Genomic DNA, 25544 nt, shown 5'->3' on the forward strand with positions numbered 1-25544 from the left:
GTGTTCCAACAGTGAACACAGAGCTCTTCCCTCTGACATCCTGTCCTGCAAGCAGCCACTGCAGATGTCCCTGTGCCAGGGCTTGGAAGCCTTTATGCCCCAGGGCTGAACAACAAGCCTACCATGAAGCCCCTAGAGATGCTGCCTGGTGGGATGAGACACGCAGAACCACACTGCCCTGGTGCCCAGCGTGGCACTGCAGGAGGCATAGGCAATGCCCTGCTCTCTGAGCTGCTTGAGGAAAAGCTTTCCTGCTGCTGGGCTACAAATTTTCCCCCAAAAAAATGGAATGGGAAAAGCTACAAATCAGCTGGCAGCTTGATAGGGTGAGTCCGGGCAGGCATGGCAGGGGAATGCAAGCACGTGCTTGCAATCTCCAAGCCATGAGCGCTGCATACCTTGGGTTATAAATAAATTGTATCAGTGACGATGCATTTGTGAGAGAGGCCAGGAGAGCTGGGGATGCAAAGCACTCGGTTCTGTTTCATTCAGGCTGTTTGGTGCCTGGCCACCAGTGCTGGGGAGATGGATGGGAGGTGCTGGCTCTGCTGCTTGGGCTTCCCTGATGGGTTAGACCAGGCTTGGAGTGCTCTCACATAGGGTGGTGGGGCTGTGTCTTATTTCCAGCTTTTGGCTGGGAGGAAGAAGAAAGCTGAAAGTACATTCCTGTTGGAGAGCACCCCAGGGTCAGAAATGTGGGATCTGTGCTGATCAGCCCGGAGAAGAGGATGCAACCCTCAACTGTTCTCAAGGAGGAGCTCTTGGGAGCATCCACAGCCCTGCTCTGCCTGTCTGTTACTCATCCCATTATCCCAGCTTGGGATAATGGTGTGAGTAAGACTGTCTGGGAACCTTGGTCAGAGAAAGCACAGCCCTGTAGCACATTTCCCTTCTGGCTCTTCCCCGGGCCGGTTTGCTGTAGGTCTCTTCCCTCGGGAGCACCCACCAGGATAATCGTCAGCTCACACAGTAAAACCTGTGCTACCACAGCAGAAGATCTTATAGTTTGGCTCTACTGGCATTCTAACCCCATTACTGTGCATTTGAGGGTTTTTTATACGGTAATTAGCCAAGGGTTTGATTTGATGGTGATACGCCGTGCTCTGTTACAAAGAGCCGATTGTAGCTCGGCATCCCGGCCAGCCCTGCAGCGCAACGGAGAGGCTTTGAAAGTGCTGCTCTGTGTGCAGGGCACTTGGCAAAGCCTCCCCCATCCCACCATTGGATCAAATGTCCTGATAAAGAGATGGAGCTGAGAGGGTTTGTTTCACTCCTTCCAGGAACAGCGTTAGGAACCGGCAACCCCGGGATCTGGTTGTGATTTGCAGGAGATGTTGGGCTCCTTACCTGCAAGCTGGGGAAAGTGATACCTCTGCCAGGGGCCTCCAGGGCTCAGTTAAGATTAATAAGGGTGGGAGGGGAGATGAAATAGCTGTGACATTTTATTTTTATTATTAATGATGTAGAGCAAAGCCAGGGCATCTCTGTGAATAATCGCTCCGGTTTGCCTGTGGAGATTTGGCTGCATTTTTTCCCTCCCTTACCCTCTACTAATCAGAGCAAGTTTGACTTTGTAAGAGGAGGACTTAGAAAGCAACATTTCTCAGTGTCTGAATAAAAAGCTGAGCGTTTCCTGGAGTAATTAGGTCCAGGCTCTCAGGAAATGAAGGCCGTCTACTTGATAAGTGTTTAGTAATGATTATCAAGCTATGGCTGGGGAAAGCAAGCAAAGTGTTTTCATTTCAGAAGCAGCAAATCCAGCTGAGACCTGTGATGTGTGTCGCATATGGAGGCAATTGTCCAAGTGGTATGTGGCCTTGTTGGCTGAAGCATGAGCCAAATTCACCCTGGAGTAGCTCCACAGGAGACACCAGGGTTGCACCACAGGGCTGAGCTGTGTATGCTGTCCATAACTTGCCCCTGGGCTGAGGGTTGGAGGTGACATTCTGGGACTGATGGCATTATTCTTAAATTAGTAACAGTACTCATCAAAGCTTGTAGAGCTGGAATAGGGTAAGGGACATTTGCATGAATAGAATTAGATCCTCTCCAAATGAAATACCTGTTTCTTCAGTGGTGTTGGATTAATTGATGCTGAAAGTGCATACGTTTGGCTTCACTGGTGTGTTTTTGTTCATAAGTCAAACTCAGCTGCAGCAGTCAGAAGCTCTCACAAAAGAAGACCTCTCCAGCATTTGCAGGGGCAAATTTGGCTGTGAACATGTCTGATAGTCTGTGCAATTGTCACCGTCCATTTAATGTCAGCATACTCATCCTGCCACCCTGAAGCACTCTTGAGATCTTATGTGCAGCTGAGGGGGTGGGTTGTAGCCCCCCAACCCCTGCCCCATTTCGTCTACCTCCATTTCAGAGTGATGCCTTGTTGTGGGAAAATCCATCTCTGGTTTTCTCAGATGGGCTGGAGTTTTGGTGTAACATTGGAGGATTCTGAGGAAGCTTGCAGTCCTGCTGCAATGACTCCTGCCTTCCAGACACACCAATGTGTGTGCAGGTAGGTTTTGCAACAACCCCCACGTCGTCTGAAAACTCTAACGTAGCCTAGCAGCAAGGCTTTCTCAGCTGCACATCTGCTCTGGTGAAAATAATATACTGATGTCTAAAAATCTCTCAAATCCCTTATTTATTGCAGCTTATATAAATGTCTTCCAGAAAGGATTACACAGCTCAATGGAGGATAGGTCCAAGGGTGGCTTTTAAGCACAGTGGTCCAGAGGCAAATCTTTCTTTGGGAAACCTGTAAGCTGCTGCTTTGACGAAACCCTGTGTGCAAAGGTGTCTGTGTACTTGCACGTCCTTATGCTCTGCCCACAGGAGTCCTCCACTGGCCACTGTTGGGGGAAGGCTCCTGGGATCAGCCTGATCTACCTTGGCAGCTCGTACACGTAGTGTCCTTTGCAAGACCTTTCCTTTGCTTTCCAGAACAACCGAGAGTGTACTGCAGAACTGTGGATATATTTTCGTTTCACTCTTTGTACCTTTGCCCTTTCTCTGCAAGCTTTGCTTCCTCACAGACAGTAAATGCAGTAGCTGGATGCTGGCCCAGTAACTGCTGAGTCTATTGGATCAGCAGAAAAGTTTCTTTGCAAAACTAGCAGTTGTCTCCAAAACCACCTAAGGCATAAGCTCGGTTTGCTTCGCCTTGGCTTCAGTCAGTTTGCCTGATGGTGAGCAGACTCCATCCCTGATGTGTAGATCTTTAGTCTTTGCAGAATGGTTGTTTAATGATTGTTTAATTGGCATGGTGGTCTGATAATTTATTTGGTCAGGTCTGCAGTGCCATAATGCCCATCAACATCGCGATGGTTTCCAAGCATTCAGCAGCTGGGAGTCATGATCTATTGGTTTATAGCTCCAGCCCTGGAAAAGGCATTTTGGAATCACAGTGTCAGGAAAAAAACATGGCAATCAAACCCATTTTCTTAAAGACTGGGAGGGTTTGGGGTGAGAGGGAGATGCACATATATGCTATGAGTCGGTTTTTATTTGGGGAATTAGTTGTTTTCCTTCTCCCTTTGCTGTCCCATGTTGGCTGGGGGAAGAGGGAGATAAAGACCTCTTTCTCGGGTAGTACAGTCCTGTTTGCAGCCCACCCCCAGGGCTAAACACTCTGCTTTTCAAATAAATTCTCTGGTATTTGTTTATTTCTGCAAGAGATGACCTTTTATTGTGAAAGGGAAAAGGAGGGAGAGGCAGACATCAGGCTCAGGACAGGGCTTAGATAAGCCATTTGACAGGACTCCATTGACATCAGAACTGGACTGCAAAGAGGGTATCATTTTATCACTGCATCCGTGTGGCTTTCTGGCTACAAGATGGTCGTGAGTAATCCCTGCATCTTCATGAAAAGGCATTTTCTAGGGCTATGCAAAGCTGTTTGGATGATGTTGAGTAACAGCAGAGAAGCAGATGCATTTTCACAAGAAACTTTGGCTGCTGGTGGACATTCAACAGCTCATCATGTCAGAGTCTTTTAAAAGGTGCTGAGCCATCGCTAAGGCATGGAAAAGGAGGAAATTTCTGCTGTAAGAATTTTTCTGTTTGTCTTAGATTTTTCTGTTGTGTTTTTCTGAAGCATTTCAGCTATTATTTCTACAGAGATAGTGACATGGAAACAGCTTGGCTGAGTCTGCTCCAGTGCCTGATACCATTAGCCAGAGCAGCTCGACTGGTTGCAGTGCCCCAGCTTTCTGCCAGGGAGGCAGGATGCTAGACAAAATACACATCTGAACTCGAAAGCTGTTGTTTTATGGACCCCAAGGAAGGAAGATACATAAAAGCAATAAAAACTCAGAATCTTGAAACAGAGTCCGTGGCGGTTCTGCTAATTTTGGATCTGGTCTCTGACCTGTGTTGCGTCCTTGCAAACACACCAGAGAAGTGTGGTTTGTTGCTCTGCAGGCAGAAGTGCTCTTGTCCAGAAGTGTGCCAGAATAAGCTGCTTGCCTTATTCTAGGCATGTGGTTGGTGTCAGCCTGTCGTGCAGAGCTCCTGGTGACTCACCTTTGCTTGTGCAGGTTTTGTTCATCAATTCGGTCACAGGAGAGTAACCCATCCTCTTGCAGGGAGAGGAGGTTGCATGATGCCAGTGTTATAATGCTGTCCTTTCCTGACGGGTCTCTTTTAGTAGAGAAACATGCCTCAGCATGCTTTGGCCTTCCTCCTCATTAGAATAAACACTTGGGTTTGTTTCCATGTGGATGGCTGTGTTGTGGATGACACTTGTGTTTGGATTTCAGGCACCGTGAGGCTGTCTGTGAACGCGCTGTCCACTGATCCCCTCCCAAGTGCCTCCTGTTCCATCTCTGTGTCATCACTTCTCTCCAGCTCTTTCATCACGGATGAATTTGCTTTGTTTCTGGTCCAGATCAAATGCCAAATGCCTTCAGGTTCCTGAGGCTGGAAGGCTGTGTGGAAATGCAGGATACTGTTATGTTCCCGTGGCATCCCTGCTGCTGGGGCAAGTGCCCTGTCTGCCTCTTCCCGTGACTTGTGCTCCCACGATGTCCCCCAGCCTTTCAACTGACTGCCAAGTTTGTTTGCTTTGTTTTTCCCCCTAAAAGCATGCAATCAATTTTAGCCCTAATCAGATGGAAGCATTTCAGCCTTGACCTTCCTCCCTTCATGCACAAAGGGCTCCCTTGCTCCTTCCCATGCATTTCACACGATCTCCATCTGTCCTCCCAGGTATTTCCTAGGCTTTGTGCTGGGGAACACCTGCATCTCCTGCCACTTGGTGTGTCGGATGAAAGCTCATGGCTTGTCTGCCAAGCTGGGGCCCATGGGACTCTTGCCGGTGGTCTTTGAGGAAGGGATAATCACGCAGCATGTGTTCCCAGCTGTGCAGTTTCATTAGCTTAAAATGCACGGGCTGATCTTTGAGTGATGCCTTCCCAGGAGTGCAGTGACAGGGGTTGCCACAGGGATACTCTAACACAGGAGGAAAGATATGCATGGGAAATCCTCCAGTCTGGAAAGCCTGTGTGGCTCTGTAACCCCCCTTTTAGTATCTAGGACTGCTTGTTGCCATTAGTCTTTAAGTGTATGGCTTTTCACATACCGCTAATCTCCAAGGGCCACCACCTCATCTCTGATTACCTGACCAAGAAAAAACCCTGGGGTAAAGGAATCTCATGGGCAGCCACCTGCACAGATTCCTGAGGGCTGAATGCATCCCACCTGTTCCAAGGAATATTACACAGGAAGCCCTTACTTAGCTCTCAGGTTATGCTAGCATCCTTAAAAAGGGAGCAGGAGCCCATTTGTAGCCAGACACGGCTGCTGGAGGAGCTGCTCAGAGCCCTCATGGCCCCGTGAGCAGGATGCTTCGCCCCACTGGTGTGGTGTGGCTGCGGGATGTTGGTGGTGTGGTCGGGTGTTTGCAGCAGGGACGTTTTAAACAAGGCTGGGAAGGAAATGGGGTTTTGTGCCCAAGCTTTAAAGGGTTTTGATTGTTTTTTTCATCTTCTTTTTGCCAGGAGAGCCCCAACTGCATATTCTAGGAATTTTTCCTCATTAAAAATGTTGTTTTACACACAACACAGCTGTCATCAGGGTCTGTTAAACACAGCTAAGTGTTTATGTAGGACAGAAACTGCCTGGGAGTGTTTTTCACAGTGGGTCAGACTGAAGGTTCAGTAAACATAAACACATTTCCCACTGATTGCTCCCCGGATGAATCCTGCAATGCATCAATGTGGTTGAGATTTATGTGGGAAGGGTCTCTCCTGCTGGGGAGAGGTTTAACAAGAAGTCGCTTGCTCCTTGTGTGTTCTTTATTATATCGGGGTGCAGTTAAGCATATAATGCAGGGGCACAAACCTGTGAAAATCTTTATTTAATTTAATGCCTGTGAGGAATTTAAGAGGAGTTTATCAGAGAAGGAGGGAAGGATGTGTTGGAAGGGAGGGACCAAAGAACTTGCTGGCTCTCAGCTTCAAAATTAGTTTGTCTCACTGTAATTTAAAAGCACCCTCACAGTGGTCTTAACCTGAACCTCTGGCAGATGAGAGTATTTGTGCTGCACGGTGCATTCCCAGCACACCTGGGGGATGCAGCTCATCCACTCTGCACATACATGTGAAAGCTCATGAAAAATAGTGCCAGTATGGCCCAAGTGAGAGATTCATTAGGATGTCTGATTCCTCTCCTGGTTAGTTGCAGAAAAAAAAAAAGAAAAAAGTTCCATGAACAATGTTGAAATGGTTTGTTTAGTTTTAAATTTCCAAGCATCTGCCGCTTTCTGCAGACTAACTCAATGTCTAGTCAGCTCTTTTGTCCGTGTACCTACCAATCCGCATGTTTGTGTGCCTGTTGGAATAACAAAAAACCCAAACCCTTCCTAGGTTTCTCACGAGAAGTTTTCCCTGCGCCAGCTCTCCAGATTGGTTGTGTTTTGGATTTGGGACCATCTTTCTGCCAACATCGGATCCCATCTGCAGACGGAGAATTTCCTAATTAACTCTTCTTCTTCCGTTTGTAATAGTGAAACAGTTGAGACAAGGTCACTTGCTATTTATAGCCATCTCACACTACTTGCTTCTACTCGCCCAGGCAGTAATCTCTGCATAGACACAGCAAGATTAATCCTTCATGACACCAAACTTTCCATTCCCTTTGCTATCTGTGCTTACCCACAATTGAGCCCCCCTCCTCTGCAGAGCCTGGTGTGCTAAGCCTTTGATAAAACACAGCAGCAGTGGGACTGTGGAAAAAGTTTTAAAAAACAGCATCAGTTCAACAACCCAGGAGTTGGCTGGGAGGTTTGAGGCTTCGGTTTCTAGGTCAGGAGAAAAGTTTGAAATTTGTTCTAACCAGCTCTTTACCAGGCTCATGCATTCAGCAGTTCACTGAGGTGTATGCAAGTAGGTGCATGTAAGAAACTGCAGGGTTTTGAGAGATTTACCCCTTTTTCGTGGTATAAGTCTTCTTCACTCCCCCTAGAAAAGTTTAAATGCCAATTGTGTCTTACGTGTTGAAGATACCTTAATGTAGAAACAAGTTGGGTTATGGTAATTGCCAATAACTGATGATATGTTCAGTGAAATGGGACTTCATTGCCAAAAGTTGTATGAGGTCTTGGTTATATTGTGTACCATCACCCTTGTCTCAGGCAGGCAGAATCAATAATGGCTACTTTCTAAAATTCTTTTTTTGCAGTCTGAGCCACCCTCGGGCAGGCAGTGGTTAGGGCAGCTGTCTGTGCTTCTGTGTGCAGGACACAGCAGCCAAAGCAGTGATAAAATCAAACAGCAAGGCATGGGTGCTCAGGAGACAGGCAGCATTCGTTTCCTAAGCATGGCAGTTCAGTGATGGTGGCGTTGGGGTACACAGCAGATTGCTTGGCACAGGCTGTGCTGCCTGATACCTAGCTTGACACATACCACAATGACAATGAGTCAGGAAAAAAAATATTTTCCAGCATCAAAACCCAGAAACATGTAAAAATTACATTTTCTCCTTCTTTGCTCTAGCTGTTGTCATGGTAAAGTCAACAAGGACAGGGTGCTCCAGGGTCTGCCTTGTGCTGCCATGCTGATTTTGTGTCTGCCTTAGCTGAAGTACACAGGGGTTGGTGCAAAGGTGCAGCAACATTCCAGAAATCTCATCCCAATAATGTGAAGGAGAAGAACTTAGAGTACATACTAAGGTTGTGGTTTGACAGTTGTTATTTTTTCCTGCTTATTTTGCTTCATTGTTTATTGTTATGCTGTGTTATTTATATTACTTTTTATTACATTTATTTATATTGCATTTATATGAATTTTTGAGAGCCCTACAAAGATCAAAATCCACTTGTGTTACGTGCTTGTATTTTCTTATAGCCCCTGAGTTGCTTGCCATCTAAATAAACATCATAATTCCCCCGTAGGAGAAATACTATTTTTTTATTGCTACTCCTTGAAAACAATGGAAAATCAGGCACAAAGAAAACAAAGCATTTTTTTCCAATGGCTGCACAATGAAATTGCGACAGGGCCAGGAACTGAGTCCAGGTGTCCTGAGTCCCAGCCCAGACCTTTAAACACCAAAATATCCTTCTGTGCCTAGTGAATTCAGTGTTTTGGCAAAAGTTTCCCTGAAGTGTTTCATAATTAATGTCAGTGCAAGTCTCTGAATGTGTCTTACCAGTTAGGAATTCACTTTTATATACACACATCCCCTTAAAAACTCCCCCAAACTTAGCAGCTGTTGGCTTCTTTGTGTTGCTGGAGCATTTCTAAGGCTAGAATGGGACATGATAAATTGAGAAGTGTTGATTTGAAATGTTCTGCTTTGAGTCCACTTAGCAAAATTGAAAGGTCATCTGTCCTCTAAAGAGCCAGCAGGACTAGACACAGTATGAGCCTTGTTTTGAGGGAAAGGGATTTTCTGTTGTGTCTAGAAGTCAGACTTCGCCTATCTCATGGGAGTGGATTTCATCCAGGAAAAGCTAATCCCCTCCTAGGATCTGTGACAGTTTTCAACAGCTTTCTGAAACGGAGCTAGAAGCAAAAAAAAAAAAAGGACATTGCAGTCCACGACAATCACAGCTTGGTTCTCCAGGGACCATGTCCCTTGCTGGGATGTATCTGCTCCCTTTTAAGGCTGCATGTGCGGGATGCTTCCAGAAGAGGAGAGAAATCAGCGCTGTGGTGTGGAAGAGTGCAATTTCTCCAAGCAGCTCAAATAATGGCTCAAATGCTAGCACCCTCTAGGTCAGGTCAGCAGCTTTCGTGCCGTCTCAGCTCAAAAATTCTTGCAGTTATTTTGCTCACCTGCTGGGAAACCAAGGGCTTGCTCTGGAGAGTGGGATCCTTGGTAAGACTCCTAGGCGGGAGCTAAATGCAAGTGTTTTAGAGTTTACAATTAAAAGAAAACTGAAACTCAGAACCTGGACCTAAAATACATCATTGAAAGAGTTTCTTGACTTAGGGAAGTCTGAGAATCAAGAGTCACAGCTTGAGAGAAATCTGGAGTCAAGTCCCTGAATTTGGTTCTCAGCTTTGCTCCGATTTCTACTCCGATGCTGGGATGCTTGCCTAACATACCTGTGAGACAGAAGAAACAGAATTGCTGAGGGGAAATGCCAAGTGAAAGACCAGAACAAATACTCTCCTGACAGTAAAAGCTGGTTTCCCTGCACCCATTGTCAGTACAGCACTAATCCTGCAGATCTTCTGAAGTTTGCACAAGGCAAATTGTTTGCATTTCCATGGGCAGTGCAGTGTGGTGGTGCTTTGGTGTTCAAAGGGCAGCTCTGGGAAGCGGGATGAGATGTCTGACTGCGGCTTTTATCCCCTTTTCAGAGGTATTCACGCGTGCCTCCTCCGCTGGCCATGCCCTGGCCTTGCTGGGAACCAGATGAGCAATTTTGGCTGTGCTTGAGCAGCGGCACAGCTCGTCAGGTGGCTGGGCTGTTCCTCCAGTAGGTTTTCATGTGCCTGGTCATCTGCTTTCAAACCGCTGGCCAGATCCAGCACCTGCTCCCCCTGCCTGGGAGGTTTCTGTCAGTGGTCACTGGGACAGGATCACTCCCCTGTGAGAGTGATGGGCCTATAAAGGGCCATAAACCGCTCTTTGAGACAGATGCTACCACTAAATATTTGTCTCAACATCTCAATTCCCTGGGAAGCAATGAGAGGGTGTGACAGCGCTGCTCATTTGATATAAAAGTGCTGGTTTCACAGCACCCTGGTCTGTTTGGGTGCCTGCTCACAAGTCTTCCCACTTTATTTTTTAAAGCAAAAATGCTTCCCTTTCAAATTTCACCTTCTGTTGGGAAAAAGCCAAAGGAAACCTATTAGAGTAATTTTTTAATATTTGCCACTTGGAAATTCTGTTTGGGAGTGGAGACTCAAATGGCACCGGCTGCTCCCTTTGCAGCCAAAACATGTCCCCCTGCGCCAGTCAGGAACGTGGTCTTGCAGCCATAATCTGTGTCTTCGTGCTGTGTTTTCCCAGGTCTTGCCAAGCTTGACATGCAGTAGGAAAGGAGGCATCCTTATGGCAGTTAAACAAACGGGGTATTTTATTAACCCTGGCAGACCCTTTCCAAGTAGGAACAGGTTAGCCAAGTGATTTGCTGTGGGCTCGCTGCTTCCAGAGGGACTGCGCGGCTGAATCAGACCTGTGGCTCTTAACCCTGCTCCGGCTCTTCTTGCTCAGAGCAGAAAAAAAGAAGGACTTTTTGCCATGCTGGTGCTGCAGTCAAGTGCCCTGAGCAAATCCCCTGTGCAGCCGGGTGCCCGGAGCAATGCAGGCAGAGCATAGCACTGTCAGGGCTTAATCCTGGCTGTGGGAAGAGGAACCCGTGCAGCTGTGCCCAAACCTTTTCCCCGTCTCTGTAAAAGCATTTCTCACAGCTTGGCTGAAAGGCAGCAATTTATCAAGCCACGGGAGATAGAGTTGATGCTCATTAAGAGCATCTGAGTCTTAACTCAGTGTTTACAACTGAACCTTAACATAGAGCACAGCCAACAGCCGGAATTAAATCACGGCTCCTGGAAGATTTTACCGTAGTGCTTCACTCTGGCCAGGCAGTTTGGGGAACCCCTCCTCTGGACCACGTCCTGGGCTGCAGCAGAGGGATGCTGAGCTTGCAGCAGCTGGGCTGGGTGCTGTGGCTGGCTGGAGGGGACAGCAGGATGGTGCAGAGCAAGCAGGACAACGTGGTTTGCCATCACCTGGGCTGTATCATGCTGTGGCTCTGCCCTGGGCTGGCAGGAGACCATCCTGCTGTCATTTTGGGTGTCAGGCGGGTATGCATGAAGGTCTCAAGCAGGGTGAGCCTGCCAGGGGCCTGGCTCTGCACCTTGCTGTTAGGGGTATTGGTTTGCTTTCAGGTGCAAGTGCATTGGCCATGGAAGTGGCCCTGCTGGGTCAGGCAGATGTTGCACTCAAACATCTGTCCTGCTCCCTGCACTCCGGGCAGCTCCACGGGTGTGTTTAGCCCTGATGTTTGTTTTTGCTTAGGAGGCTTTCTCTGGGGTGAGACTGATGTCTGGTCTCAGTTATGAATCTACAAACCCAAAGTAACTTGATATATCAAAGGTAAACTTTTAATCTCTCTGCCACTATCAGCAGAGTCTGGTCTTTTGCAGCTGCACACAGCTGAGCTCAATAAATGCTGCCAAGTCCCCTGTCACTAGCAGGGGCTCTGAGCTTGGACACAGCTTTGCTTCTAAGGCTTACAGAGCGAGCGGCTTCGGCAGCTGCTTTTCCCTCCCGTCTCCCTCACACCTCACATCTCTGCACCTGGGACTGTGCAGGGGGTTGGAGCAGCTGAGTACAGAGGATGTGCAGCTGGAAAAGAGGCTGGACCCCATCATGGGTTTGCCCCATCAGAGGCCATAAGTGACCTGCCTGGCTGTACGGAGCTCCAGCAATTCCAGCTCCCCTTACACTGGGCTTTTCTCTCATTTCAGCCATTTTCCATAAACTCTACATTCAGGTTTTCCTTGGTCATCCCATCACTGCCCAGCCCGGTGGTGTCAACCAACTCAATCTTTCTTATCTTGTTGCAGCTGAACCAGCTGGAGGAGGCGGCAAATGCAGCTCACACTTTCTTCATGGCAAACCCTGAGCACATGGAGATACAGCAGGACATTGAGAACTACAAGACCACGTCAGGGAAGGTCAGCCTGATTGACCGGGAGGCCAAGCCACACATGGTGAGTCCGAGATGAAGAGGTCTCTGGATTAAGTGTCAGACTGCCTGGAGAGAAGAGAGTTAGGAGGCCAAGAGAGCATCCTCCATGGATGGGGAAACACTTGCCAAGGTCCATGTCACAGTGCAGCAAAATAAACTCCCTTTCAGAGTTCTTCTTTAAGCCCAGGCAGCTCCTGCTTTTTCCAGGCTCCCTGCTGTGTCCCCACCACGATCCCTCCATTCAGGGGCTCCTGGGTCATCCGTGGCTGTGGTCACACACCAGCAGGCAGCTGCGATGGATGCTTTGGTGTGCTCCAACGGGCAGATCTTGGCTCACGTGTGTTTATTCCAAGCTGGATTCTCCCACCTGGGCAGGGAGCATCCAAACGAGTGACTGTGCTGGTGACAGTGCAGGGTGACAGAGAAACAGACAAATTTATCCAACTCCGCAAGGTGAAAGGCCAGCAGGAATACCAGGGACTCACTTTCTGATTTCACAAGATGCAAGGAAGCTGACATTCATGGCATTATTTGGTGTAATTAATGGAGCTGCTTATTAGGGGCCATCCTAAGACAGATCTGCCTGGGCCAGGTGCAGTCTTTTCCCTTGGCATTCAGCATTGTTGTTGGGTAGGAGGGTTAAAACAGAGAAAAGAAGTGTTTTTGTCACCTAAATGGATGATCTGTAGCCTGCTTAAAGACTTCTCTGCCTGCTGGCTTTGCAGGAGGACTACACTGCTGGCGTAAGGCACTACAACAGGGAGGAGTATGGGCTGGCCATTGACTTCTTGGAGCGTGCCTTGGTGGGGTACTACTCCGAGGATGAAGACTGCCAGATCATGTGCGAGGGACCACAGAGATTTGAGGAGCACGAATACCTGGACTACAAGGCCAGCCTCTATGAAGCTGTGGCGGGTGAGGTCTTCTTGCATCTTTTGGGTTCTCACCCCTGGCCTGGAAATAATTTTAATTATTGAGTTTGGGTGGGTTTGGTGCTGGTGAGTAACGCTGCAGGAGGTGCTTGTGAAGCCAGAAAATGCAAATACCAGGAACCAAGACATCTCATTTAGATCCTAAATAGAAACTGAACTATAAGAATGGCATTTCCAGATGTGTGTGAAGTATCTGCAGCTTTCAGTAAAGTTGGAAGGTGCTTTAACACAAACTGCCTCAGTTTCCCTCTTGTACTGCTATGTAAATCTAGATGTTACTGGCCCTGTTTATATTTTCTCTGATTTTCAGTGTGTATGAAGAGAGCAGCAGAGTCCTCTTGGCCTTGCTCCAGCTGACCAGGAAAGTTGCCAAAAAGGCTCAGGACGTAGATTTCCTCCCCATCCAAAGGGATGGATTTGTCATTAGTGGAGGCCCACCTAGTTATGGTCCTGCCTGAAGTCTTTGGAGAGAACTGAACATTGCTACGCAGTCTTCGGGTTTGCATGTGTGGCTCTGAGCCAGAGGGGATTAAATGGCTTGTTCTCAGTAGAAATAAGTTTACATGTAATTAGTTGTAAGGAAAAGGAAAACAATAAATTAAGGTTTGTTTGCTGACAGAAATCTTATTTATCTACTCTTGGTCTTGGAGTTGCATCATCCTCCAGAGTTTTGTTTCTTCCATGGAAAATACTTCACTCGGATTCAGATTGTTTTTTGATTTTGCATAATTCTGCTTACCTAGAGACAAGAAATTTAACTGAACCTACCAAGATGAAACCACCTGCCAATGAACATGCAGTCTTCCTGGAGGTGTTCAAGGCCGGGGCTTTGGGCAGCCTGATCTAGTGGGAGATGTCCCTGGCCATGGCAGGGGGGTTGGATTAGATGATCTTTAAAGCTCCCTTCCAACTAAAACCTATGGGTTTATTATTCTGTGATACAGGATGGGAAGCAGCCTCTGCTGGGCTTAGTTACTCAGGGACAAATGTGAGTGCTGTAAGGACTAAGTTGGTGCCAATGTCATTGTCATCTGGTCATGCCTGCTTTCAAAACCATGACCAGGAAACCAAGGGCTGTATCAAGCCCTCCAGGAGGAGAGTTTTTGTTGGGAAAGAAAAGCCACCTTCCTTCTTAGTGAAAGCTGGTGCTCTTCAAACAGGTTTTGGTTTCTGTTAGGTCATTTCTGTGCTGTGCAAGTTGAGTGCAGCCCCAGCGAGCAGAGCAGGTGCTTCAGTGTGGCCACCCAGTGACCATGGTGTGGACCAGTACATCTGGAGATGAGAAGCCGAAGGTCACAGCAAGCACTGTGGCTTGGCTTGGCCAGATCTGCCTGGGAATAACCACTCCAGGCTCCAGGGCTGCTCAGACACCCAAAGAAACAGGGAAGGGAGGGAGCAAAGGAAGGGAAAGAGTTCCCCATAGGAAACTGTGTGGTCATTACAGGACAGCACAACCCAGAGTTTTCCCCTGGGTCCAAGGCTCTCAGCAGGGACTGAGGACTCACACACACCACAAAATGAGAGTTTAGTTCTGCAGAGCCCCATTCTCTTTTCAGTCCCAAGCTAATTTGCCGTGCCGCTACATGGGGTGGAAATGCTCTTACCTCCTCACCCCAGGGACAGATACATTTCAGTGCATTGATTCCAATAGACACAGCCTGTTTCTAAGGCATCCTGAGAGTACCAAGTGAAAGCAGTGCTTGTCAGTGATGGATTGCTCCATGGCTAGGATGCTTAAAGAGGTTTAAACTACAGCAAAATTATTTATGTCCTTTTCCTTCTTCCTTTCCATAATAAAATATCCTGGATGTAGATGGTATATCAGACAACTACTCAAGCTACCTGCTTGGAAAAAATGGGGACTGTTTCAAGTTTCCACTTGATTTCAGCACAAATTCCTCAGGCTGTTTTTTTGGCAGCTCCAAGAAGTGCTTTGGTAGCTGAGCACATGTTTTTTTTCAAGCCTGTGTTTGTTTCTTAAAGTTTTTAATGGTGTACAGAGACAGAGCGAGCAAAGTAGATTTGTAAGTACATTGCAGCAAAGGCTCCAAACAGGAATCAGATGTCAGCTTTGGCTTCAGCATCGCACAGCTGATACAAGGCCTGCATTGTGTACTCCCACTGATTAGAAAACGTGCTGATGGCAGATGTTTACCGCGTGCTTTCATTACCCAGGAGATATTTCATTGTCAAGAAGCAATGAACATGGGGATTTTGCTGCCAGTATTTGTACCTTAGACCTTTCAGACCAGCAGCAGTGCTGCCTTGCTTGGCCGTGCTCATAAAGCTGCTCTACCCCTAGCTCCTCTTGTCTTCACCTCCCCTTGCCCTTGGGAGCTTTCTTACTGGAAAAAGGCAAGGATAAAAGATGAGCTGAAGGGTATGGTATGGAGGTGGTCACGCTGTCTTCACACCTACAACTTGTTTTGTGGTTGTCCTTGCCTCGCAGGGCTCTTGGGGCTGAGCACCTGCCTGCCACCAGCAGGTCCCTGGCTGGTCCAGTGTTCCTGGGATGCGACAGAGATGCTCAGGCTCCCTCTGCAGTTGACAGGAGAATGGCATTTCAAAGGAGGCCAAAAATATGCCTGCAGCTCTCCATCAGCTTTAGGAACGAGCCTGAGCTGTTTCTCTAGGTGCTCCATCACCTGCTGGACCATAAATTGCATGTCCTTCAACTGGGGAAAAATAATCTCTGTCCTGGGCTCAGCACCATCACCACCCTTCTCAATTCTTCTCCTTCTTTTCCTGGCAGATCACTACATGCAAGTCCTGGCCTGCAAACACGACTGTGTCCGGGAACTCGCCACACGTTCAGGTCGCATCTCGCCCATCGAAAATTTCCTCCCCCTCCATTATGACTACTTACAGTTTGCCTATTACAGAGGTAAGGCCTGTCCTTCTGTTCCTTACAGCTCTTGCTGAATTTTTTTTCAGTTATGAATTGTTTCATGGGGAAATCAGAATATCTGACATAAGAAACTGCCTGTTCAAAAGTCCTTTTCCTTTCAGGTTGGCTGAAATGCATGGTTAAGTATTTTTGTAAAAGTATTCTAAATCACCAGTCAGGTTTTAAAAGCTCAAAAGGAAGCTTAAACATTATTATTCTTTAAAGGAATCATGCTTTGTGGGGATCCTTTCATTTGGCTTTTGATATTAAAGTTTTGGGGATCTATATATTTCTAGTTTTCTAAAACCAATGAATACATTTTATAAGTTGATATGTAACATATACAAGTTGGCCCAAGCTTATTCCCAGATGCCAATTTTTCCAGTTACCAAATATTTTAAGATTAACAGTAAAATTACAGGCAAAATATCAGGAGTTGGCAGCATTATGAAAAGCTTCCTGTTGTGTGGTCCTGGGTGGTATTTTATTATGTTGAAAGAAAGAAAATCCAGGCAGAACTCTGGTATCTCAGGCACGTGGTAACAGCTCCTTCCTGATGAGGGTCAGAATTGCTATTCAGACCAAACACTTCTTCATTCATCAGTGCAGTGGGAAAAAGGTTGGAGGAGGCAGTATTGCTTCGTGCACGGTGGGCAGGCTTTTTAAAAATTGTGTATTCTGCCAAATTAGAGGTTTAATGTGGTGGCGAAAACCCCCAGAGCCCTGAGAGGTACTGCACATGAGAAAGACCTCCTAAAAGAGGAGGTCTTAGATGTAGAGCTTAGGGATATGGTTTAGTGGAGGGCTGTTAGTGTTAGGTCAGAGGTTGGACTCAATGACCTTGAGGTCTCTTCCAACCTAGAAAATTCTGTGATTCTGTGAAAAACTGTTGTGTTGCCTCCCAGTTGGTGACTACGTGAAAGCCCTGGAGTGCGCCAGGTCCTACCTCCTCTTCCACCCAGATGATGAAGACGTCTTGGAGAACGCAAGCTACTACGAGGGCCTCCTGGAAGGTACTATGGATCCAGGCACCATCAAACCCAGAAAGGTGAGAGTGAGCATCACATACGGGCCAGTGGCACAGGGTTTTAGGAAAAGCGACAGCTGGAAACAGCAGCTTGGCAGCTTCCCCACAGCGAATGCAAACGTGGAGGTGCTGGGCTAGCTGGCAGCACTGCTTGTAAAGGTTCAAGTCCAGAGCCCGAGGGAGAAGCTTCTTTAAGTGGGGATTTCAGCTTAGCAAAACCCAAGCGAGGGCAGGGAGGGTGATGGCCATGTGCCTCAGTGACATAACCCCTCTCGTCTTGGTGCTCTGGAGGACGTGTGGAGGAGGAATGCGATGAAGAGCAGAGGGCAACTTCTGTTAAGAGCGGGCTGGGAAATATTTTCCCAGGGGAAGCTGGGGATGTCAGCGTTACTCTCAAGTCGCTGGCAGCTGGCTTGGGGTTGTGTTTAGCCTGTTCAGCAGGGAGCAGCTTTGCTATCACAGGGTGAGGCTGGGGTCAAGCAACCAAACAGTGTTTGTTCAGTCACCCGACGGGCCAGGCTTCCTCTCCTCCGTTCAGGGCATCTTTGTTTGCAGTCCTGGGGCTGCCTTTCTCACGATGAAGCTCCGCGTCCCATCATAGCTCTGCTGAGGCTCGTTCCCCTGGCAGAGGTGGGAAGGAGCTGGATTTTCCATTCCCTATGGAATTTGGTGAAATTATAAAAAATAAAAGTGAAATGGTAAAGAAGAAAACAAGAACAATTGTAATCTCCCCTGAAGCAGCACATCCAGGAAAAAAAAAAAAAAAAGAAGTTGAGAAAATAATTTCAGTGTTTCCAGTGTTGTGAAATTTTCTGTGGGGAAAAAAAAAAAAAAAAAAAAAAAAAAAAGCACTGATTTTTGCTTTGTAAAGTAATTTTCTAGGAGAAAGCCCAGTGTTTTGTTTACATATTTTTTTATTTCAAAGAAACACCCTTTGGTGGATGATTTCCAGCTAGCTGTGCTTTATGGTCCCCATCCAGTACCCCAGGCTGTGATGCTGCAGCCCACCCCCTGCTCCTTTAGGACAGGACAGGGCTCCCAGCCCTGCACTGCAGACAGGGAAACTGAGATACATCCCAGCCAAGGACCTTGCTCCAACAGCCTGCACTCACCTCCACATCCAGGGCTCCCCATGTCACCAGATATTTAGAGGTTCTCCAGGGTTTCCACTGCATGGATGTATTTTGAGGGATTCATGCTTCCTGGGGTTGCTCTGAGGCATGACCTAAGCACCCCCCACCTCGTAGAAGTCTGCGGTGTTGCATGAAAAGCAAATCCCTGCTGAAGCAGAGGTGTCTGGTGAAAGCTCCATGTGCAACATCTCCCCTTCTTTCTGCCTTTCAGGAAGCAAAAGCACTGCTGCGGCGCCATAAGCTGGAGTCTCACCTCCTGCAGGTGGCTTCGGCCGGGCTGGGATTTGCCTACACGGAGCCGGTAATACCTGGGTCTGCTGCTGGGAGGGCGTCTGGGAGTTCACAGCTGTAGGGTCTCCTTGCCACTCTCCCTGCTGTAAAGCCAGTCCCATGTAGGGGACTCAGGAGCTGGGACTTGGGCTGGTTTGTCCCGTGTGGGAAAATGGTGTTGGCAAGGTGAGGGGGCTGGTGAAGGAGGAGCAGGCGCAGCCAGGTCCATCTCCTGCCTCGTGTCCTGCTGGGTCTCAGCCTTCAGTCCTGAGACCTCCTCCATGGGGTGGGATGGGGAAGGCTGAGTTCCCACTGTACTCATGCTACAATGCCAGTTCAGGTTTGGGTTGAATTTTCCATTTGGTCACCCCAAGCAATTGTCCCAGGTGGTGTGGGATGTGGCCCACCAGAGGGCCTGAGCAAAGGAGTGAAGCAGAGCTGACTGGCTTCAGTCTGACCATCAAACTAAAAAAACTCAACCTCTCCCTTTTCCCACAGAACTACTGGAAGAGGTATGGTGCCCGCCAGGACGAGCACAGGTAAGTACCAGTTTGCCCATTTTTTTCATGTGTTGGTTTCCAAGAGACGCATAACAGCGTAACTCCCAGAACTGGAGAAAAGTCATGATGTTCCTCTTTTGCTCCTCAGTGTCCCATCAAGTATTAGCAATGAACCAGAGGAAGGGCCCAGGCTGTCCCTAACAAAGAAACCCACACCAAAACCAGACCGAGAGCTGAAGGAGGGTAAGTCTAATGAAGGTTTTTTTTTTTTTCAACAAAATCAGAAGTTTTTTTCTATTGCTAGAGCCTACAGACTGCAAAGGCTGGCAGATGAGCAATGATGGCCAGTCCTACCAGGGGAGCTGAAACTTTTTATGAGACAAGCTTTGATGGTAGCTCTGTGGGTCCCAGCAGCACTGCTCTGCTCTTGGACCTGCTTTGCTACCTGCTGAGCTGTTCAGCACAGAGCCCTAACATACAGAGCTGGGAAGCTGGGACCTCCCCATGGGGATGTGGCACCCACATACAGTAATTTTTCCTCCAGATGCTTTTAAGAGATGTTCCCTGTTGTCCAGGCTTCTGTAGGATGGATGCTGTAGGCTTAGATTTGGGGAACTCTGGCTTTGCTAATGTACTGGATCACACCATCTTCACAAACGTTTTTTGTTTGCAGCCTGGTTTGTGGTATCATGTTTTGGCTAACACCAAATAACTTGGTTTTAAGGTCTGTTGGTAGAATTTTCAACTGATTTCAGCACATTCTCAACAGCCACGGAAAATACCATAACATTTACTAACAGGCAAGATTTCCCCTGTAACAGTTTAGAAGAATTAGATTGTGGCCAAATAGTGATGCATGCTCCTCAGTGCAAAATAACAAGATCTCAAGCCAAGAGGTGTTCTATGTTTCTAGTGGGCCAGCTTCACAGTAGCAGGCAATTAAACCTCCTTGTAATGCAAGGGATGGTCATATTTTTGTGGGAATTTCACAGCTTTTGTGGTCCAAGTTGTCCCCAGCTGCTCAGTACCTTGTTCAGAGTCTTGTTATCCCTTCTTTAGCCATACACATAAAGAAGGAAAATACCAGAGGAAGATCTTGAAGAGCTTCTTAAGCCAAGAGCTGTCTGATTTGTATTAGTTGGTTTGTTTGCCTTTGTAACCAAATAATTTCGGAGTATGTCTTTCTCGGTGCTGTACTTTTATGCTTGCTGGTTTAGCTGCAGAATGTTTCCAAGTTTACAAAGAAAACTGAAACCCTTCAAAAAAAAGGATTTTTGTCTGTCCAGCTGCTTTGTTTCTTTTTGTTTCCCTCTCTTTTCATTTGGAAAAAGAGAAAAGGTCGAAAGATAAAAAGAATGGTGCATTTTAATTTTGTGCTCCTCTTCTATACTTAGCTCTTTCGCCCCTTCCCCTCACTCCCAAAAGTCCAAAGAATTCCCCAGTTTCTTTGGGGTGTTTTTCATGTGTGTCTCATCTTTTGTTGTCAGCCTTGGATCCTGGGACTCTCTTCCACAATAATCTTGGCCCCATTGCAATTTTAACTTTGGGAACTGTGCAAACCCAGCAGGCCATGATGTATGCACCAGAGAGCCCAGAGTGTGGGCATTGGTTTGAAATAATCCCTACCCATCCCTGCTGGGTCCAAAGGACAGTGAGAACATGTTGGCCGAGAATTGTTCAATGGGTTAACACGTCGTATGCTCTGAATCAGGGCAGAGCAGAAAGGAACGTGGTTGTGGGAGAGTAAAGGAGCTCTGTCTAGTCCTGGTGCTGGTCCCATGTCTCACCTGGTTCAGAGCAGTCAGGGTTAGGAAATATTACCATGAAATATTGCTATTATCGTGTTGTTTTTAAAACTGAAGACTTAAGTGACAGGACATTGACCAAGGCAAACTCGATATAGAACTGTGAAAACGAGAGACTAAATAAACCATGATATGAGAGCCCAGACACCTGGTTCCCATTTCAAAAGCTTTATTTGTCTTCTGTACCTGAGTCTGCCCAGCAACTGAGAAAGAAAAATGATGCTGCAGCTCACAGAGTAGTGCCATGGGGCAGACAGACAAAGAGTTTGAGAAGGTTTGAGCCAGCCATGGTTCCTTAGTACAAATCATTGTGTGAAAAAAAAAAAAAAAAGACACCTTGCAAAAAAAAGCAGCACCCCTCTCTTTGTGTGTAGACAGAACTGAGTGAGGTTTACTGGCTGCTGTGATTTACCAAAGTGCCCATGTCCTGATACAAGACAGCAGAGCTTGGGTCAGCTGATGGACAAGAGGCAGAAGTGGTGCAGAGAGCAGGTGTCTTCCCTAGGCTGCTCTGTGGCACAGTTAGCAGGAGCTTGTAAACCTGCTGGACATTTTCAAACCTCCTTCTGATAGCTTGGTCCTGGTGGCCAATGTCTATATCCTATATCTATATCTTTACGTGCAACATCCCAGCTGGAGAACTCAGCCCTGGGCTGGGCTGTGCCAGAAGTTTGGATTGCAGCACTCTGTTTCTGATCCAGCTGCATTTATAATAAATGTTATTATCGTGCAGCAAAGTGGACGTGAGGGACATCCCATCTCTTCCGTTTCCAAGGAACTCTTTAGAAATGAAGCCGTGGGCTGGTGGTGGAGCTCTGCTCTCAGGCCTGTGAGAAGCTTCATTGTGCCACATGATGAGAGGAGCTCAGTGCCTCCGCTTCCTCTGTTTTACAGTCCTCTGTGACTACAGATAATTTTTCCCATGACTTCACCTTCCTCCTGGAGAAACACCTGGTTTAGGATTTAATTGATATTGCCAATTCTTTCATCGGCTGTCTTAGGGGAAATGAGAGGAAGAGGCTTCAGAAGGTGGTGAATTAGTGGCCTCACCGCATTTTTCTGATCAGGAAAATCCAAGGCTTGTTGCAAGGAGCTAACCCCCCTCTGCTTTTTGCCCATTTACCCTGCACATGATGAAGCTCAGTTGGGAGACCAGCAGCATGCAAGAGCAGCCACCAGTGGGACTGAGCACAAGCAAAGCTTGCTGCAAACTCCCCCACATCTCAGCTTTTCTACAAAGGTAAAAGACAAAAATCCTCCCTGATGACACTTGCAGAGAGTGACTTTGCATGCCAAGCCAATGAGAGCCACACAAAGCCAATGCAATGGAAACTCAGAGCCTCTGGTTACCCTGGCTGCTGGGCAGGAGAGCCAGGTTAGCCGGTGTCTGTCTGTCATTGTGTCCTGTCCCTGCGTTTGCAAGGCGCAGCTAATGAGAAAGTGGAAAACTCTGATGCTCCAGCAGCAAATTGATTTCACCTCTGAGTGTTTCCATTGCTTCTGTTTCTTCTGTTGTTGATGTGAAGCCAAACTCTGCTTTCTGCTGTGAAGTCGTTTCCCTGGAAGTGCACCCGGGTGACTGCAGCTGGCCCTTGGCCATGGTACAAGATGTCCACGAGGCCAGGTCATGTTCAGCAGGGTTGTTTTGTCTCTCTCTTTCCATCAGGGGGTCCGCTTCTCTACAGCGACGTGAAGTTTGTCTACAACTCACAGCAGCTGAACGGCACCCAGCGAGTGCTGCTGGACAACGTCATCTCAGAGGAGCAGTGCCGAGAGCTTCACAGGGTGGCCAGTGTGAGTAGCAATGCCCCTGGGAGGGACGTGACTGCCCCACAGGCTGAGTCTTTGATGCCCTCCCCAGCAGTTTTGTTTGTCAGAGCTGAATTTTATCTGCTCATGGGGAGGCTCTGGGTTTGTTCCTTGCTCCTAGGCAATGCAAATGATGTTGTGATGCCTGTGGTGAGTGGTCAGACATTTAGTGCACCTGTAGCTCCAGCAAAGAAGCTGTTCCTCCACCTTACATGGTGCAGCAAGCATGCTGCAAGACAGAGGGTACAGAGAGAGAGCTCTTTGCCCCATGTTGTACACAGCACCAGAGGATGCGGATGTACATCCACAATGTTGGTGGAACTTTCTAATCCATCAGTGACTGGGTCTGGAGAAGAACATCTGGGGAAGAACATCCCATTGCAGCTCTTCCTCCCCTGGGGAACCAGCTCACCCCTCACTCATGTTCCTGTCTTTCCTGGCAGGGGATAATGTTGGCTGGAGATGGTTACCGGGGCAAAACCTCCCCCCACACCCCGAACGAGAGATTTGAAGGAGCCACTGTCCTCAAAGCCCTCAAGGTAGAGCTCCCTCCCTCTCAAATCCATGCCCTCCTCCGCGGCCAGCATGGTGCTGACCCCCTCGCCCCTTGTCCCTGCCCAGTACGGCTACGAGGGCCGCGTCCCGCTGAAGAGTGCCCGGCTCTTCTACGACATCAGCGAGAAGGCCCGCAGGATCGTCGAGTCCTACTTCATGCTGAACTCGACGCTCTACTTCTCCTACACGCACCTGGTGTGCCGCACCGCTCTCTCCGGTGAGGCTCGGGGGTGGCAGCAGGCTGGGTGGGAAAGTTTGAGACCCCTGTGGGGGGTGACGGCGTTTTGAGAGGGGACACAAGTCGGGAAGTTAGTCTGTTTTGTCCGGTGCTTGAGCTGGTGGCCAAGGGCTGGGCAAAGTCACCCTCCCCTCAGCTGCAAAGGGTGGGCACTGCTGTCCCAGATAGCTCACTTCTGGGGTGTCTTCTGCTGTTTGTGTCTCCAACTCTCCCTCTTTTCTCCTCTCTTCTCTTTCCCCCTCTCACTGTTCCTTCTCCTTTCCATTCCCCCAGCTCTCCATCTCTCCCCCCAGCAGTAATGAACAAGCCAAGCTGTGCAGATCTCACCCCTCAGATCTGGCTTTTTCCTCCCCAGCATTTCCTTTCCTCTTCTCACCTGTGAACATCTACAGTGGGGCTGCGCAAGCTCCCCATCCCATGTCAGAGCCCACAGAGCATGGCACTGCCATCTCATCCACCCCATCTCCTTCCCCCTTCTTCCTCATGGTCCTGCCTAGGCCAGCAGGAGAGGAGGAACGATCTGAGCCACCCCATCCACGCTGACAACTGCCTGCTGGACCCTGAGGCCAATGAGTGCTGGAAGGAGCCTCCTGCTTACACCTTTCGGGATTACAGGTAGGAAGGACAGGGTTGCCCCAGTGGCTGGGCACGCTGCTCCAAGGCTGTGAACCCCAAAGCTGGAACATCCCAGCAGGTCGTTTCGGGTGGTAACAGGCATCACAGCTAAGCTTTGAGCCAGGGTTTAACTGTAAAGGCTCTGCAGTATTTTAGGGCCCAGCTGTGGCCTACAGTACTGTACCTCTGTGAGGTATTTGGGTGCAAAACAGAAGGGTGAAAGCTGGTGTGACCCAAATGTCACCATTTTGGGAATTGCCCCCTGATAGGAGAGCAAGCAGAGAGGCTTGTCTCCCCTCTCAGAAATAGCCCCAGAGAAGCCACCACCACAGGGCTCTCCTGCTTTTTCCCCCAGTGCCCTCCTCTACATGAATGCGGATTTTGAAGGCGGTGAGTTCATCTTCACCGAGATGGATGCCAAAACCGTGACGGTGAGTGGGTGTGCTTTCCTGGCCGAGCTGCTGTGAGCTGAAGGTGGGAGGTAATTTCAGAGGCAGCGCCGGTGCCCTTCCATCTGCAATCTGCAGATGAGGGGCTCGCACCACCTCCATCGGGCAGAGGGCTGAGACAACCAGCAGGGAGAAGCTGCTGGAGCAGGCTGAGAATAGTCCCTGCCTGGAGGACCGCTGAGCTCCCACCCCATCTCGTGGCCAAACATGAGGTGATGCCTCAGAGCATGCACAGTGCCTCTGTCCTTGGCTAGTCCCGTCCTGCATGAAGCAGTGGCCCTGGTGCTGTGGGACACACTGCAAAAACCTGGCCTGGCCCAGGCCTTGCTCCAGAGCAGGTCACAGCTGTGGACACCAAGTCCCCAAGAGTCCCATTTGTGCCCCCTCTGTGCTTGGGCATCGGGTCTAGGCACTGTGCTGGGGCTCTGGAGCCTGGAAGGTGCTGGAGAGCACATAGAGTCTACCCAAGACCGGTGCCCAAGGGTTGGTTTTGTCAGCTTGTCTGTCCCTGAGCTCCTGCAGGATCCCTGCTGTGGACCCAGAGGAGAGAACGGAGCAGTGTTGACACATCGTGAGCTGTGCCCAGAGCTCCTCATGTCCTCCTGAGCAGCTCCCAGGGTCCTGGGGCGATGCAGAGACACCCAGCTGGTCCCAGACCCACAGGGAGCCCAGACACGGCCAGTGCATGCAGCCATGCTGCCCTTTGTCATCCTGTCCTTGCCTATTTTCCTGCAGGCGTCCATCAAGCCAAAGTGCGGGCGAATGATCAGCTTCTCATCGGGCGGCGAGAACCCCCACGGGGTGAAGGCAGTTACCAAAGGGCAGCGGTGTGCTGTGGCTCTCTGGTTTACCCTGGACCCACTTTACAGAGAGCTGGTGAGTCCCTCCAGCACCATGTGAAGGGAGTCGGGGGGAACCCAGCATCCCCAAGGAACCCAGAGCATCCCTAGTCTCCAGTCCCACCACATCTATTTTCCCCCCATCAAACTCCCCACAGCAGCATTCCCATCAGTGGCACCCCAGGATGTGAGGAGGGAGGAGCTGCTAGGAGATCCCAGAGCAGTTTTCTCTGCTGGCCCTGAGCTCCTGGGCACCCGTGGCCCTGCTGTGGCTCGCGGGATGCTGAGCAGGATGCAGAAGGATTGTGCACGGGGCTGGGGCTGGCCATTTCTGACA

At 48.7% G+C, this 25544-nt stretch overlaps 1 protein-coding gene across 1 annotated transcript in view; it reads left to right on the top strand.

The window, feature by feature from the left end:
- P3H2 (prolyl 3-hydroxylase 2) overlaps positions 1-25544 on the top strand; it is a 65142-nt gene that overhangs the window by 37661 nt on the left and 1937 nt on the right. The window contains exons 2-14 of the mRNA XM_032193272.1: positions 12024-12170; positions 12874-13063; positions 15833-15964; positions 16873-17015; positions 18339-18428; positions 18896-18936; positions 19046-19140; positions 22369-22496; positions 22955-23050; positions 23133-23283; positions 23802-23919; positions 24275-24350; positions 25104-25244. Of these exons, the coding sequence (XP_032049163.1) occupies positions 12024-12170; positions 12874-13063; positions 15833-15964; positions 16873-17015; positions 18339-18428; positions 18896-18936; positions 19046-19140; positions 22369-22496; positions 22955-23050; positions 23133-23283; positions 23802-23919; positions 24275-24350; positions 25104-25244 (1548 nt within the window). The remainder of the gene's footprint in view (positions 1-12023; positions 12171-12873; positions 13064-15832; positions 15965-16872; positions 17016-18338; positions 18429-18895; positions 18937-19045; positions 19141-22368; positions 22497-22954; positions 23051-23132; positions 23284-23801; positions 23920-24274; positions 24351-25103; positions 25245-25544) is intronic.

This window comes from Aythya fuligula, chromosome 9 (assembly GCF_009819795.1).
Source record: "Aythya fuligula isolate bAytFul2 chromosome 9, bAytFul2.pri, whole genome shotgun sequence".
In the NCBI taxonomy this organism is placed as follows: Eukaryota; Metazoa; Chordata; class Aves; order Anseriformes; family Anatidae; genus Aythya; species Aythya fuligula.